Source organism: Carcharhinus amblyrhynchos, chromosome 15 (assembly GCF_965287045.1).
Source record: "Carcharhinus amblyrhynchos chromosome 15, sCarAmb.v2.hapA, whole genome shotgun sequence".
In the NCBI taxonomy this organism is placed as follows: domain Eukaryota; kingdom Metazoa; phylum Chordata; class Chondrichthyes; order Carcharhiniformes; family Carcharhinidae; genus Carcharhinus; species Carcharhinus amblyrhynchos.
In genome coordinates, this window is record NC_137338.1 from 63224563 (window position 1) to 63240025 (window position 15463).

Sequence of the window (15463 nt, forward strand, 5' to 3'; positions counted from 1 at the left end):
AGAGTGGTTGTGGATGGGGCTTTTTCTGAATGGAGGTCAGTCACCAGCGGAGTGCCTCAAGGATCTGTTCTGGGACCCTTGTTGTTTGTTATTTTCATAAATGACCTGGATGAGGAAGCGGAGGGATGGGTAAGTAAGTTCGCTGATGACACGAAGGTCGGTGGTGTTGTGGATGATCTGGAAGGATGGCAAAAGTTGCAGCAGGACATAGATAGGATGCAGGACTGGGCGGAGAAGTGGCAGATGGACTTCAACGCGGATAAATGTGTAGTCGTCCATTTTGGCAGAACCAACGGGATGAACGAGTACACTATCAAGGGCAGAAGTCTGAGTAGTGTTGAGGAGCAGAAGGATCTTGGGGTCCGGGTCCACAGGACTCTTAAATCGGCCTCGCAGGTGGAAGAGGTGGTCAAGAAGGCGTATGGTGTACTGGCCTTCATTAATCGAGGGATTGAGTTTAGGAGTCGGGAGGTAATGCTGGAACTTTATAAGACCCTTGTCAGGCCTCATTTAGAGTATTGTGTGCAGTTCTGGTCGCCTCACTATAGGAAAGATGTAGAAGCTATTGAAAGGGTACAGAGGAGATTTATAAGGATGTTGCCTGGACTGGGAGGCATGCCTTATGAAGTTAGGTTGAGGGAGCTGGGACTCTTTTCCCTGGAGAGACGAAGGTTGAGAGGCGACCTGATAGAAGTTTACAAAATGTTGAGAGGAATAGATAGGGTGGACTCTCAGAGGCTATTTCCCCGGGTTGAAATGGTCGCTCCGAGAGGACACAGATTTAAGGTGCGGGGAGGGAGGTTCAGAAGTGATGTTAGGGGTAAGTTTTTCACTCAGAGGGTGGTGAGTGAATGGAATCGGCTGCCGTCAGTGGTGGTGGAGGCGAACTCGCTGGGGTCTTTTAAAAGACTCCTGGATGAGTATATGGGGTTTAATGAGATTGAGGGTTATAGATAGGTCTGTAGGTTGGTAGGTGATGATGTGATCGGCGCAACTTGTGGGCCGAAGGGCCTGTTTGTGCTGTAGTGTTCTATGTTCTAACTGTACACAACTCTGGTGCGGCCGCACTTGGGGTATTGTGTGCAGTTCTGGTCCCCACATTACAGGAAGGATGTAGAGGCTTTGGAGAGGGTGCAGAGGAGGTTTACCAGGATGTTGCCTGGTATGGAGGGGAGATCCTATGAGGAGAGACTGAGAGATTTGGGGTTGTTTTCGCTGGAAAGAAGGCGGCTAAGAGGGGACCTTATTGAAACATATAAGATGATTAGAGGTTTAGACAGGGTGGATAGTGATAGCCTTTTTCCTAGGGTGGAGAAAGCTAGCACGAGGGGGCACGGCTTTAAATTAAGGGGGGGTAGTTATAGGACTGATGTCAGGGGTAGGTTCTTTACCCAGAGGGTGGTGAGGGACTGGAATGCCCTGCCAGCTGCAGTTGTAAATGCGCCTAGTTTGGGGGCGTTTAAGAGATTTGTGGATAGGTTTATGGACGAAATCGGATTGGTTTAGATTAGTGGGTTAGTGTTGTTTTTTTTAAAAAGCTGGTCGGCGCAACATCGTGGGCCGAAGGGCCTGTTCTGCGCTGTAATGTTCTATGTTCTAAAGATACATTATAGAGGAGTTGATAGTAAACAGAGGAGGACATAATCAAACGTGGGATTGGATACAAGAGAGCAGTTAAAGGTACTGTAGGAAGTAGAACACAGCTTAGGTGATAGCTATGGAAGAAGGAACAAGGTTTTCTTAAAGGAAAAAGAGAAAAGATAGACATTAACGGACAGCTGAAAGCCAAAAACACCGTCTTCACGGTTTGGGATGATTCTGACATAAGAAAATGTGCTGTAAGCAATTTACCTTAATAAAACTATGTCATTTAAGAACCAACAATTAAAATAAGTTACAGTCTAGGATCAAATTGAAAGGTTTGATTTCTGTTTCAAAGATGTGTATTAGGTTATAGTATTCGGGGGGAAAAAAAAAGTTTCCAGAGGACCAGGGGGATGTTATTTGTGTACAAAGGCTTTTCACCGGAAAAGGGGTAAGACAAGTATTGAAGACTTTTTAAACTATTGTAGTAATTATGTGAAAGATTATGCCCCAATGGTAAAGCTCTTACAGGACAAAGGGAGAAGGGGGTAGTCAGGAAAAGATGGACTAGGGAGGTGCAGAAATACAGGCCTTTACTGATTTGACGCAGGCTTTGGTGATGGCCCCAGTTTTGGTCGCAAACCATTTCACATTTTCTGAGAAAAATATGATGGAATACAGGCAGCTGTAGTTGCTCAGCAGCATGGGGACAGGTTGAGACTGATGGAGTGTTATTCCACCCAATTACTCAGTTGCCAGAGGGATGCACCAGTGCATGAAGGCACTAGCTTGTGCCTCGTGGGCAGTCAATATTTCAGAACCCTCACCTTGATGGAAAAAAGTGATCCTCCATAGCCTGCATACTGAGGAATTTACTTCAGGCAGCCAACGCTCCTTTAAAAGCAGCAGTAATGAAAGTTCAAGCTCACAAGAAAATTGAGAATAAAGTGCAGCAAGGAAATTATTTTGCCAACTAGGCAGCAAAGGCCTTAGTCAAACAGGATTGGGAGTGGCAGCTGTCACAGTTGAGGACAGTCCAGATATTGATGTAAAACAACTGCAGGAACAAGTAGCTGATGAGGAAAAGGAGCAATGGAAAAAAGATGGGAATGGAAGAGAGATGGGAAAATAATAGTTCCTAAAGTAACACAGCATTCACTGCTGAAGATTTATCATAGAATAGCACATACAAACAGGGGCAGAATGCTTGATTTATTGAAGACATGTTAGTATTGTCAGAAGTGTCTGCAGTGCATCCTAGTGGTGCCAGGGTGTCCCTGCAAGATTAAAATGGGAAGTCAACCCAGACCCAAAAGGACTCTGGGAGAATTTACAAATGGATTTTATTACCATGGGTACAGGGAAAGCATACTGTCTAATAATTGTAGACCAGTTCACTTGATGAGTTGAAACATTTCCACATAAAGATGCCACAGCTACAACAGTAGCTGTGACATTAGCAGATGAGATCATTCCCAGCGGGGAATACTTCTTCAGCTAGATTCTAATCAGAAAACTCATCTCATGGGGAGAATTTTGAAAGAGGTCTGTCATATGTTGGGAATAAAGCAGAGGTTTCACATTCCATATCACCCTCAGTTGAGGGATAGTGGAGAGGATGAATTGAATATGGAGGAATCTAATAAACCATCTACATTTTCTCAAAAAACGGATAATCATGCAAAAGCAGCATCAAGATTGGACTAAATTGGCAGAGACAGAGTACTCCTAAGTTGCCTTCATCTGGAGAAAAAGTAATGGTGAAACTCATGACAGACAAAAAGGGGCTAAGAACTCACTAGGAAGGGCATTTTGATATGGTAGTTACAGGGCAGACATGAGCCCTAATTGATGAGAAGTGCAGCCTGTGCCAGAAACACTGGACTCATTAAAGGCCCTACCCATTGTAAGCCCCAAGATAGCAAGCCTGACCCAGTGACTGAATGATTTAATATAATAGTAGAAGTGGAGAGAATTTGATTAAATCAAATTTATTCTGATTGCTAAATTTAAGATCGCGATGCCATCTGGATTATATTACAGATCGTGTGCACAAAAGATCTCTGACCTGCCACAGCTACAATCAAGGCACAGCTCCAATCAAGATCAACCAGACAGTCCCTAATGCAGAAGCAAGTCAAGTCGCAAGCGGGTGCCAAATGTGGCGTGGTGATTGTGCAAGTTTTGTAAACAAGCCATATTATTACCTGACATCGAGCAACAATTGTGTTTGATTGCAAGACAGAAGTTGTAGAGACTGCTATAATGAATGCATATGATTATATCTTTTTAGTATTGAACGTACAGGTTTTGACTCAGGTGGGATAAGCAACTGAGGTCCTTGAGCATTCCTCTTGGGAGGTACGTGTTAATACTTACTTACATATGACATATGCTAGACTGACTCGTCAGGCGAAGTGTTGGGTATGTTCGCACATCCCCATACATGCAGGAGGGGAAATCAGTAGACAGGTAAGGAAAGAATTTCTTAACATTGAGTCTTGTGGAGGGAAGTTATGTCATAGGGAAACTTAGCTCCTAGTTTAGTTTTAAAACAGCCAACGCCAAAACCAAAAGGAATATATTGTGCTAGAAACATGGAAGGCCAAGGGGAAAACTTAGGCACGAGTGAATGTGACCATATGGTAGATCGAACCACCTGGCTATGCCCGAGTCCACCCAGTAATGGTCAATCTTGCAATATTTCTCACTATTTTAGAGCAGGCAACACTCATCCAACACTCAACGGAACATATTGGATTTGTGGGGATAGGGTATATCCTTGGCTCCCTATCAGATGGAAGGGGTTGTGTTACCTTGGAAATGTAACCCATACATATATCACAATGCTAAACTCCCTTGCTTGTCAAGGTATCGACGAGCTATTACAGAAACAGAACAGTTCTTTGGCATATTGTTTCCCCAATATGGAGCAGTTAAAGCGATGTGTGCAATTCTGGTTCTACGTTGCATTCTGGAACAAGTCGCCAATGATACAGCAACTGCCCTTGCTAAGGTTAATGATGACATTGCTCATCATTAACCTTAGATGGTAGCCAATGTGCACTGTGGTACTTGGCATTGGATTATGTCTTGGTGGCAAGGGATGGGACTTGTTCAGTGATTGGATCAGAGTGTTGCATGTACATACCAGATATTTCAGAAAACAAAACTAATCTGGCTAATCATATCAGGAAAGAGATGGAGAAACTCAAAGACCCTGAACCATTTACCTTAAGTGGCTGGCTCGGCTTCTTGGGAACATCAATCCTACAAGGGATTGCAATATTGTTCATGGTGATCTTGGCATTGATGGTGTTTGTCAGTGTAGTTCAGTGTGCCTGTGCAAGGTTGTCCAAGTCCACGGAAGGGATGGTACCAGTGACGGCAGTGAAATTGAACAAGCAAGGTTATGAAGGGACCAGTCGTTCTTCAGGACAGAGGGTCAACTGTTGGGACACTTCTATTCCATGATCTTATCTTGGGCTTTCGCCAAGGGCCAAAAGCAGGGACTGATGGGGGTAGTACAGAATTCCCCTTCCATTTTAGTTTTACCATTATAATTACCTTAACCTAGTCTACTTATTAAGTGCCCTTTTATATGTGTGTCTATAGCTAACACACACAGACACACACACACACACACACACACATTATAGGTGAGAATTCACAACGTGACTGGAACAACATATGCAAAGGTATTATAAAGTGTACAACTACTAATTAATCAAGTATTATGAGCCTAAACTGTGTTTTCAATATATATATTTATTGTGCGCTGTGGCCAACTTCTCTCTGAATACAGCATGATGGGAAAACAGTGGTAGACAGGCCGAATTCTTTTCATACAATGGAGCACAGAAAGGCAGCTTCTCTTATTTGTTTTTGGATATGTGAAAGTCAAGTTTAGTTATAGGCCTATTTAAGGAAGTAAAATCGGTCATGGATAGCAAGGCTGAAGCAGTCTCTCAAGCTGTTAAAGGAAGCCCTGGTTCTAGCGAAAAAGAGTGATTCCTTTCACCAATTAAAAATCACAGATGTTCACTATGGCCTTGGTTATTGGTAATGACATGGGTTAGATTTCCTCAGTAAAGGGGAAGAACCTACATGGACAATAAACTAATAATTTCCTACTCCTGTTGATAGGTGGAACTTTACTGCCTAAGGCAATGATATTGAATACTGTGATTGGGCCCTCCAGTCTGATTGACAAGACTGGGTGGGATATTGAAATGTTCAGAATAATCTAATGTTGCAAAGTAAAATATCATTCAGAGTTAACCCTCATTGACTGCGTCTCTCTCTCCTGATGCATGCATTAGCAAATAAATTTCGTTCTTGAACTATATACTGTCTTTCGCAGTCTATGTATTGGTGAGTGAGGTTCAACACAAGCCACCTGGGAATACCTGAGGAAATTCCTCTTACACCTGCCACTCACTTCAAGGGCAATTAGAGATAGGCAATACATGCTGGCCTTGCTTGCAATGTCCACATCCTATAAATGAATTTTAAATTATACAAGGTGGCACAAGTGGTTAGCACTGCTGCCTCACAGCACCAGAGACAAAGTTCGATTCCTTGCTTGAGTCGTCTGTGTGGAGTTTGCACATTCTCATGTCTGCATGCGTTTACTCTGGGTGCTCCGGTTTCCTCCCAAAGTCCAAAGATGTGCGGGTTATTTTAATTGGCCATGCTAAATTGACCCTAGTTTCAGGGGATTAGTAGGGTAAATATGTGGCGTTATGAGGATAGGGCGGATTGTTGTCAGTGTAGGCTCGATGGGTCATGTGGCCTTCTTCTGTACAGTAAAAAGTCTGACAACACCAGGTTTTAGTCCAACCGATTTATTTGATAGTAAACTCACAAGCTTTCGAGGGGACTCCCTCTTCGTCAGGTGAATGGAGAGTTCTGGCCTCGGACAGAGCATATAAAGCACAGACAGTTTAGAGATTACTGATTAGAATGCGAATCTTTACACCTAACCTGCTGTTCAAGTCCTAAAGTGGCTGACAATGTGTGTGGAAGGAGCACTGATCACAGGTTAAAGAGATGTGTATTGTCTCCAGACAGCACAGTGAGTGAGGTTTTGCAAACCCAGGCAAGTCACGGGGGTTACAGATAGTGCGACATGAACCCAAGATCCCTGCTGAGACCGTCCTCGTGTATGTGGAACTTGGCTATCAGTCTCTGCTCAGCGACTCTGCGTTGTCGTGTGTCGTGAAGGCCGCCTTGGAGATCGCTTACCCGAAGGTCAGAGGCTGAATGCCCGTGACCACTGAAGTGTTCGCCAACAGGAAGGGAACAGTCTTGCTTGGTGATTGTCGAGCGGTGTTCATTTATATGCTTTATATGCTCTGTCCAAGGCCAGAACTCTCCATTCACCTGACGAAGAGGGAGTCCCCTCAAAAGCTTGAGAATTTACTATCAAATAAATCGGTTGGACTAAAACCTGGTGTTGTCAGACTTTTTACTGTGTTTACCCCAGTCCAACGCCAGCACATCCACATCATGACTTCTTCTGTACTGCAGGGATTCTATGACAGTGTAATTTATGCTGATTTGTCTCTAAAAGTTCACAGGCCCACTTAAAATAGGAACATTTCATGTTGTTTATAGTGTCGGTATCTACATATAGGTCGATTGCTTTATTAAATATATTTTTATCAGATCTGAAAATGGATCAAAATTTTATAATCTTACCCAGCGGAGGCTGCAGCATTCCACTGTTCTTCTCACAAGTTCCAATAGGTTGTATATCAGATGAATCAACCAATCGCCAAAAGTCATTTTTGTTGTCACTCCCATCTAACCGTAATCGTAGCCTTGCTCCAGTTATGCCAACCACAGTAGCTATACAAATTGAGGTAACGTTTCTTGGGTCCTGAGCCTCAAGTTTCATGTCAATTTTGAACTCATTGGTGGGTGGAATTCTAGGCTGGAAGTGAGCACACAATGGAAACACACTTTGAATAAATCCTCTTCACATAACATTACTATAAGAAATTATATACGCATTTCAAAGCCAATTTTATTTGGAAATACACTAACAGCAACTATTCCACTGCAGGATATCTATATTTTATATCTATATATTTATTATATATATTTCTAATTGAAAAAAACGGATATGGGGAACAGGTATGGAAGTGATTGAGACCAGGGAGAGATCAGCCATGATCTGACTGTTTGGCAGAGCAGGCTCGAACGGCTGAATTTGCCTGCTTAATTCCCATGTTCTTATGATGCTCAATTACAGTCTATGCCCTCAAAGAAGAGCATAATCAGTGATTCACAAGGAAGTCTCAAAAGCCTCCAAAATTGTCCAAATAAATCACCCCAGAAATGCTAAATCAGAAACAAAAAAAAATCAATCAACAGGAAAGATGATTGATTTACAAATAGAAGGAATCCCCGAGCCCTCTACTTTTAACAGATCCACCTCAGTAGGTTTTGGGGATTTCGAGTCTGACCCAGTACAATTTGGTACTCTTTTGGCTTCTTTGTTCAAAACAGCGCATCCAAGATAGACAGTTGCAGGCCGGAGAACTCAATTGAAAAAGACAGGTATAGAGGGATATGAGCCAAATGCGGGCAATTGGGATTAGCTTAAGGGTTTAAAAAAAAAAGGCAGCATGGACAAGTTGGGCCGAAGGGCCTGTTTCTGTGCTGTAAATCCCTATGACTCTAACTGTTCTCCATCTTATTGTTCTCACAATGCCCAGCAAAACTGCATTCACACAGGCTCGTTACTGTCCTCCTCACTTCAGCAAGCTAGTGTTGACCTAGAGGAGATCTGAAGTTCTGGCCCAAAGTTATCAGCCCTAATACACTTGGCCTGGCAGTGCAGTCACCATTTCACCTGTGTTTCTGGCTTGATCAGGCCTGAGCAGTCAAATACCATGCAGCAGAACCAGCACTTTCCAATAGGCAACTCCCGGAAGAAATCAGACTCAGAGCTTATAATACTGTCACAGTTTGATGTGTTCATCAGGGGCAATAGGAAATCATTAAATAATTTCAGACAGCACCCAACTATTTCCCATTTCAGTTTAGTCTGAATATTATTTTTGGTCTTTTAGATAACCATTTTCTAGCATCCATTAACATCCACACGTTTTGGCTCATCATTTCCCCATTTTTTGGTTTGGATTTTGGACCAATCTGGATTTGGTCTCTGGAAGCAATTTCCACCATCAGTTAATGACTTCTGTTCATTTTGCCACTTTGTGCAGCTTTTATTTTACAGTTTCTTTGCTTTCTCATTAATCATTTCCCTTTGGACTTGCCCTCAAAATTATTTTTGATTTTTCAGTTGCACTGCCATTTGTTCAACTAACTCCCTTTTAGGGCTTGGTCTCTGCATACATTTTTTGATTTTTCAAATGATTGGTTCCCACATCTTACTTATTTTGTTGAACATAACAACATAAGCAGCATGAGCAAGAGTAGGCCATCTGGCCCCTTGAGACTGCTCCGCCGTTCAATCAGATCATGGCTGATCTAGAGGAGGTTTACTAGGCTGATACCGGAGTTGAGGGGGTTGAGCTATGAGGAGAGGCTGAATAAACTGGGCTTGTACTCGTTAGAGTTTAGAAGAATGAGGGGAGATCTCATTGAGACGTATAAGATGATGAATGGGATGGATAGGATAGAGGTGGAGAGACTCTTCCCGCTCAAAAAAGAAAGTAGGACTAGGGGGCACAGCCTCAAGATAAAAGGGGGGCGGTTTAGAACGGAGTTGAGGAGGAACTTCTTCACTCAAAGGGTGGTGAATCTCTGGAATTCTCTGCCCGTTGAAGTGGTGGAGGCTGCCTCGCTAAATATTTTTAAGACGCGGGTTGATGGGTTTTTGATAAGAGAGGGGATTAAGGGTTATGGGGAGAAAGCGGGAAAGTGGAACTGAGCAGCGACAGATCAGCCATGATCTTATTGAATGGCGGGGCAGGCTCAAAGGGCTAGATGGCCTACTTCTGCTCCTATTTCTTATGTTCTTATCTTTTCGTGGACTCTGGTCCACTAACCTTTCCACTCTCCATAACCCTTAGTTCCTTTACTGTTCAAAAGTCTTTCTTTACCTTAAAGGATTCAATGGGGTAGCTCAATTGCTTCACTGGACAGGGAATTCCACAGATTCATAGCCCTTTGGGTGAAGAAGTTCCTCCTCAACTCAGACCTAAATCTGCTCCCCTTTATTTTGAGGCTTTGTCCCTCCGCCCCCCACGTTCTAGTTTCACCTACCAATGGACACAACCTCCTGCTTCTTCTCTTTCCTTTCATAATTTTATTTGTTTCTATAAGATTCCACCTCCCTGCCCTGCCCCCGTCTTCTAAATTCTAATGAGTATAGTCCCAGTCTGCTCAGTCTCTCCTCATAAGCCAACCTTCTCAATTCCAGAATGAGCCTAGTGAATCTCCTCTGCACCCCCTCCAGTGCGGGTACATCCTTTCTCAAGTAAGGAGATCAAAGCAGTACACAGTACTCCAGCTGTGACCTCACAAGCACCTTGTACAGCTGCAACATAATCTCTGTTTTTAAATTCCATCCCTCTAGCAATGAAGGACAAAATTCCATTTGCCTTCTTCATTACCTGCTACACCTGCAAACCAACTTTTTGTGATTCATGCACAAGGGCACCCAGGTCTCTCTGCACAGCAGAAAGTTGCAATTTTTACAATTTAAATAACAATTCATTTTCCTGTTATTCCTACCAAAATGGATGACTCCCTTGCCCACTCAACCAAACTATCTATATCCCTTTGCAGACTTTGTGTCTTCTGCAGACTTTGCTATCCAACTCATCTTCATGTCATCTGTGAATTTTGACATATTACAATTCCAAATCGTCTATGTAAATTGGAAACAATTACAGTCCTGATCTCTGAGGCACATTAGGAGTCACTGATCACCAACCAGAAAAACACCCATTTATCCTCACTCTGTTAGGTAATCAGTCCTCTATCCATGCCAATGCATTACCCGTAACACTGTGCACGTTTATTTTATGCAGCAACCTTTTGTGTGGCACCTTGCCAAATGCCTTTCGAAAATCCAAATACACTACATCCACCCCCGTTGTCCCGTGCGCTCAATGTCCTCAAAGAGTTTTAGTAAATTAGTTAAATATGACCCACCTTTCACGAATCCATGCTGCGTCTTTTCAATGGGCCAGTTTCTATCCAGATATCTCACTATTATTTCCTTGATGATAAATTCAAGCATTTTCCCACTACAGAAGTTAAGCTAACCAGCCTATAGTTATCCGCCTTTTGTCTACCTCCTTTTTTAAAGTGGTGTCACATTTGCTGTTTTCCAGTCTGCCAGATCCGCCCCAGAGACAGCGAATTTTGTTAAATTACCACAAGTTCATTTGCTGTTTCCCCTGCCAACTCCTTTAGTACCCTGGGGTGCATTCCATCAGGGCCAGACTTGTCTACCTTTAGCTCCATTAGCTTGCCCAACACACTACTTTAGTGATAATGATTGTTTTTAAGTCCTCACCTGCCATAGCCTTCTTGTCATTAATTTTTGGCATGTTATTTGTGTTTTCCACTGTGAAGACTGACAAAATATCTGTTCAATGCCTTGGTCATTTCCTCATTTCCCATTATTAAATCCGCCTTCTCATCCTCTAAAGGACCAATGTTTACCTTAGCCACTCCTTTCAGTTTTATATATTTGTAGAAACTTTTACTATCACTTTTTATATTCTGCACTAGTTTACTCTCATAATCTTACTCTTTTTTGTTTTTATTCCAATTCAATCCAATCAAGTCCAATTCAGAGTCTCAACACTTTGAGACATTCCCGATCCAAACTGACAAGACAGGGCCCTCACGTCCTGTCCTGGGCTTGATCCACATGATCCCAGCTGATTGGAATAGGCATAGCCCTCCTCCAAGGCTTGATCTCAATTGCATCTTAGCCAAAAGGCCGAGATGCCACTTTTAAAAATTGCTTCAAATGAAGCTGAAACATAACCTAATGACTTCAACCAAGCACAGCATGTTGATACTATACCTGATCTTAACCAAAAGGCCAAGAAGCAATCTTTATTGCATTTTTCGCGGCTTTCTGTTGACCCCCCAATTGTAACATTAGTGTCCCGTTAAGAAAGGTTTTTTTTAAAAAAAAACATCATTCCTACAGCTCTCAGTTTCATTGGTTGCTTAAATCACAGCTTCAGTGGTGTCATTATTGCTAACTTGACTGGAAATGTCCTTTTATTGCTACTTAACTGTTTAAATGGGATTGTTTGTTTACACTCTGGGGTTAGTTTAGGATTCTGCATTGTTAGGAGGATGGTCATGCGTTTTTTGGACAGTTTTTTTTTCCAGTGAGTTTAAGATTTCATTTTGTGTTTGGCCGCAGTTAGAGCTGAATTTTAGAAGGAACAGCAAACTAAAAAGTGTTTTCTCTCTCCCTGTTGTTATTGAAAATTCTGTTGGCAGCTGAAAGCTAAATCTTGTTTTCCTGAAAGATGAAAATCTGCTATTGTTGGGGAACGCCCTGCGTCCCTCTAGCATTTTGGGAAGCTGTCTTGCTTTCAAACTGTTCAGAATGAATCCAGAGAACTGCAGACTTCAACCAAATAATTCAAATTCCCTTATCACATGAGCATTAGTCTATGCTGTGTTGAACTTGTTTAAAGGATTGTTTATGGAGGTTGGTTTGATTGGGACAGCTTATTTATAAGGGTTATACGTTATTGTGGCTGTTTTGTTTTTGTTAGTAATTGTTAGACTATTGCTAATTTTCTTTCCATACATGGTAACTATATTCTTAAATAAACTTTGTTTGTTAAAAGCTCCCTAGTAGGTCTTTTGAATCACACCTAAAGTGGAACATATTATGCTTATCTTAGCCAAATTCAAGATGCAAAACTTATGATTCAGGCAGACTTCATAACACAATCTTCTGGTTTCTCATTAATCTTTGCCACTTTGTATGTCTGATCTTTCAATTTGATACCCTCCTTTATATCCTTCGATATTGGTAGCCGATTATCCCTTTCTCTACAGTCTTTTCCACTGGTATATACCTTTGCTGAGCTGTGAGAAAAAAAATCACTTTGGAAGTCATCCATATTTCCTCAATTGTTCCACCATAAAATCTTTGCTCCTAGTCTACCTTAGCCAACTCCTCCCTCATACCAGTGTAGTCACCTTTCTTTAAGTGAAAGACCCTGGTATTGGGTTTTACCTTTTCACCTTCCATCTGTATTTTAAATTCAACCATACTGTAATCACTCCTTCCGAGAGGATCCGTAACTGAGATCATTAATTATATCTGTCTCGTTACACAGGGCCCTATCTAGGATAGCTTGCTCCTTCGTAGGTTCTATTACATACTGTTCGAGGAAACTATTGCAGATGCATTCTATGAACTCCTCTTCAAGGCTGCCTTGATCGACCTGGTTTGACCAACTGATATGTAGATTAAGATCCCTCCGATAATTGCTTTACCATTTTCACATGCATCAGTTATTTCTTCGTTTATTGCTTGTCCCACCATGATATTTATTTGGTGGCCTATAGACTGTGTCTATCAGTGACGTTTTCTCCTTACGATTTCCAATTTCCACCCAAATGGATTCAGCCCTTTTCTCTATAGAACCTATATTATCTCACTATCACCCTGATATCATCCTTAAATATCAGAGCTATACCACCTCCCTTGCTTTCCTATCTGTCCCTCCGAATAGTCTGTTGCCTATGGATATTTAGCTCCCAGTCGTGACCACCCTGCAACCATGTCTCTGTAATGGCCATTAAATCACACTCATTCATTTTGTGCCATCAACTCATTTACCTTGTTTCGAATGCTACGATCATTGAGGTAAAGTGATCTTATGCTAGTTTTTAATACTTTCTTTTTGAACCCTAACACCTCCTGAGTTTCCTTCCTTTTAACTTTTTCCATAATTTTTGTGGAAGTTAAAATGCTCAGATTGAAGTTTCATAGTTGGGAAGTTCAATTGTGCGGATGCTAAAATGTTCCAACTAAAATTTCATAATGTCTCTGTATAGTCGTTAAAATGTTCATCAGCTTGCAGACTTTCAAAGGAGTCAGCGTCTGCTATTTCAGCATGAACAGTCTAATCCTCATCCGCCTAAGCCCCATAACATTCTGCTTTACAGCCTTCACCAGAGGGCGAGCAAGACCAGATTTTTCCATCACAAATATCAAAGGCAAAATATGGGGATACGCTATGCAAAAGGAGGACAAGCGGAAGTCAGTTTTTCATCAAATGAGAAAGGGCAAAAAGCCAGGATTTAATTGGCAGATATGAATGCAAATAAAGGATCAGAAAAATTGCTTGTTTCTGATTTGCTGTAATTGACTATAATTACCAAGTTGTTTTACTGTAACTTCAGAAACACTTGCAGGACAACTACAAGGTGTTTTTTTTGTGCACAAGTCATTACAAGCCTCACATCAGATTACGTATGGTGTCTAGTGCTATTTGTACTCAAGTTGACCAAGAGTGCCTAAGGTTGCTGGGTCTCAGACATTTTCCGTGTAGCTGAAAACTCCTCCCCACACATTAACCTGCTGCTTTGCTTCCCATTGACTTGTAGTTTTACCCTCCCCCTCCCTCCCCCACTTGCTAGTTTAAAATCCTTGTGACCACCCTACTTATCCTTTCTGCTAGAACTGGTACCAGATCGGTCCCAATGGTACAGATCCCTCCTGTTCCCATACTGATGCCAATGCCCCATGAAATGGAACCCCTCTTTTCTGTACCTCTTCTTCAGCCAAGTGCTCACTTCCCTAATTTTCTCATCCCTCTGCCAATTCGCACGTGGCTCAGGTAGTAATCCAGTGATTATATCCCTCAAGGACCTGTTCTTTAAAGTAGCTCCTAGTGCTTGCTAATTCCCAAACAGGTTCTCTTTCCTAGTCTTGCCTATGTTGTTTGTCCCAACATGGACCACAACAACTGGATCCTCCCCCTCCCACTCCAATATCCTTTCAAGCTGGTCAGAAATGTTCCTCACCTTGGCACCAGACAGGCAACATACCAAGCGGGACTCTCGATACTGTTTACAAAGGATGCTATCAATCCCCCTAATTATAGAACAATTATAGAATCCCCTACAACTACCATTTGTCTTTTTGCTCCCCTCTCTTGAATGGCCTCCTGTACCACAGTGCAATAATTGGTTAGCTCATCATCCCTACAGCTCTTTTCCTCATCCACACAGGGAGCAAGTACCTCATTACCTGTTGGACAAGGTCAAGAACTGAGGCTCCTCTGTTCCTGAATTGAGGATCCCTCTACCTGCCTCACTTGCAGTCATACCCGACTGTACCTGACCACTGACCAAATTAGAGGTACTTAATCTACCAGGTGTGACAAGTCCTGAAACAAAGCATCCAGACAACTCTTCCCCTCCCGGATGTGCCGCAGCATCTGAAGCTCAGATTCGAGTTCATCAATTTTAACATAGAACACTACAGCACAAACAGGCCCTTCAGCCCACAAGTTGTGCCAATCACATCTATACCTACCAAGCCCGAGAACTATCTGTAACTCCCAATGCCATTAGATCCCATATACTCATCCAGAAGTCTTTTAAAAAAACCCCAGCAAGTTCGCCTCTACCATGACCAACGGCAGCCGATTCCACTCACTCACCATCCTGAGTGAAAAACTTACCCCTAACATCTCCTCTGTACTTGCTTCCCAGCATCTTAAACCTGCGTCCTCTCGTAGCGACCATTTCAGCCCTGGGAAACAGCCTCCGAGTATCCACCCTATCTATTCCTCTCAACATTTTATAAACCTCTATCAGGTCATCTCTCAACCTTCGTCTCTCCAGGGAGAAGAGACCCAGCTCCCTCAACCTATCTTCATAAGGCATGCCTCCCAAT

The 15463-nt window shown here is 42.4% G+C and overlaps 1 protein-coding gene across 8 annotated transcripts in view; it reads right to left on the reverse strand.

The window, feature by feature from the left end:
* The window catches only part of LOC145353367 (sex comb on midleg-like protein 2), a 193426-nt gene that overhangs the window by 83450 nt on the left and 94513 nt on the right, over positions 1 to 15463 (reverse strand). For all 8 annotated transcript variants that reach the window (XM_080204062.1, XM_080204058.1, XM_080204060.1 and 5 more), the window contains one exon: positions 7288 to 7522. In XM_080204062.1, the coding sequence (XP_080060188.1) occupies positions 7288 to 7522 (235 nt within the window). The remainder of the gene's footprint in view (positions 1 to 7287; positions 7523 to 15463) is intronic.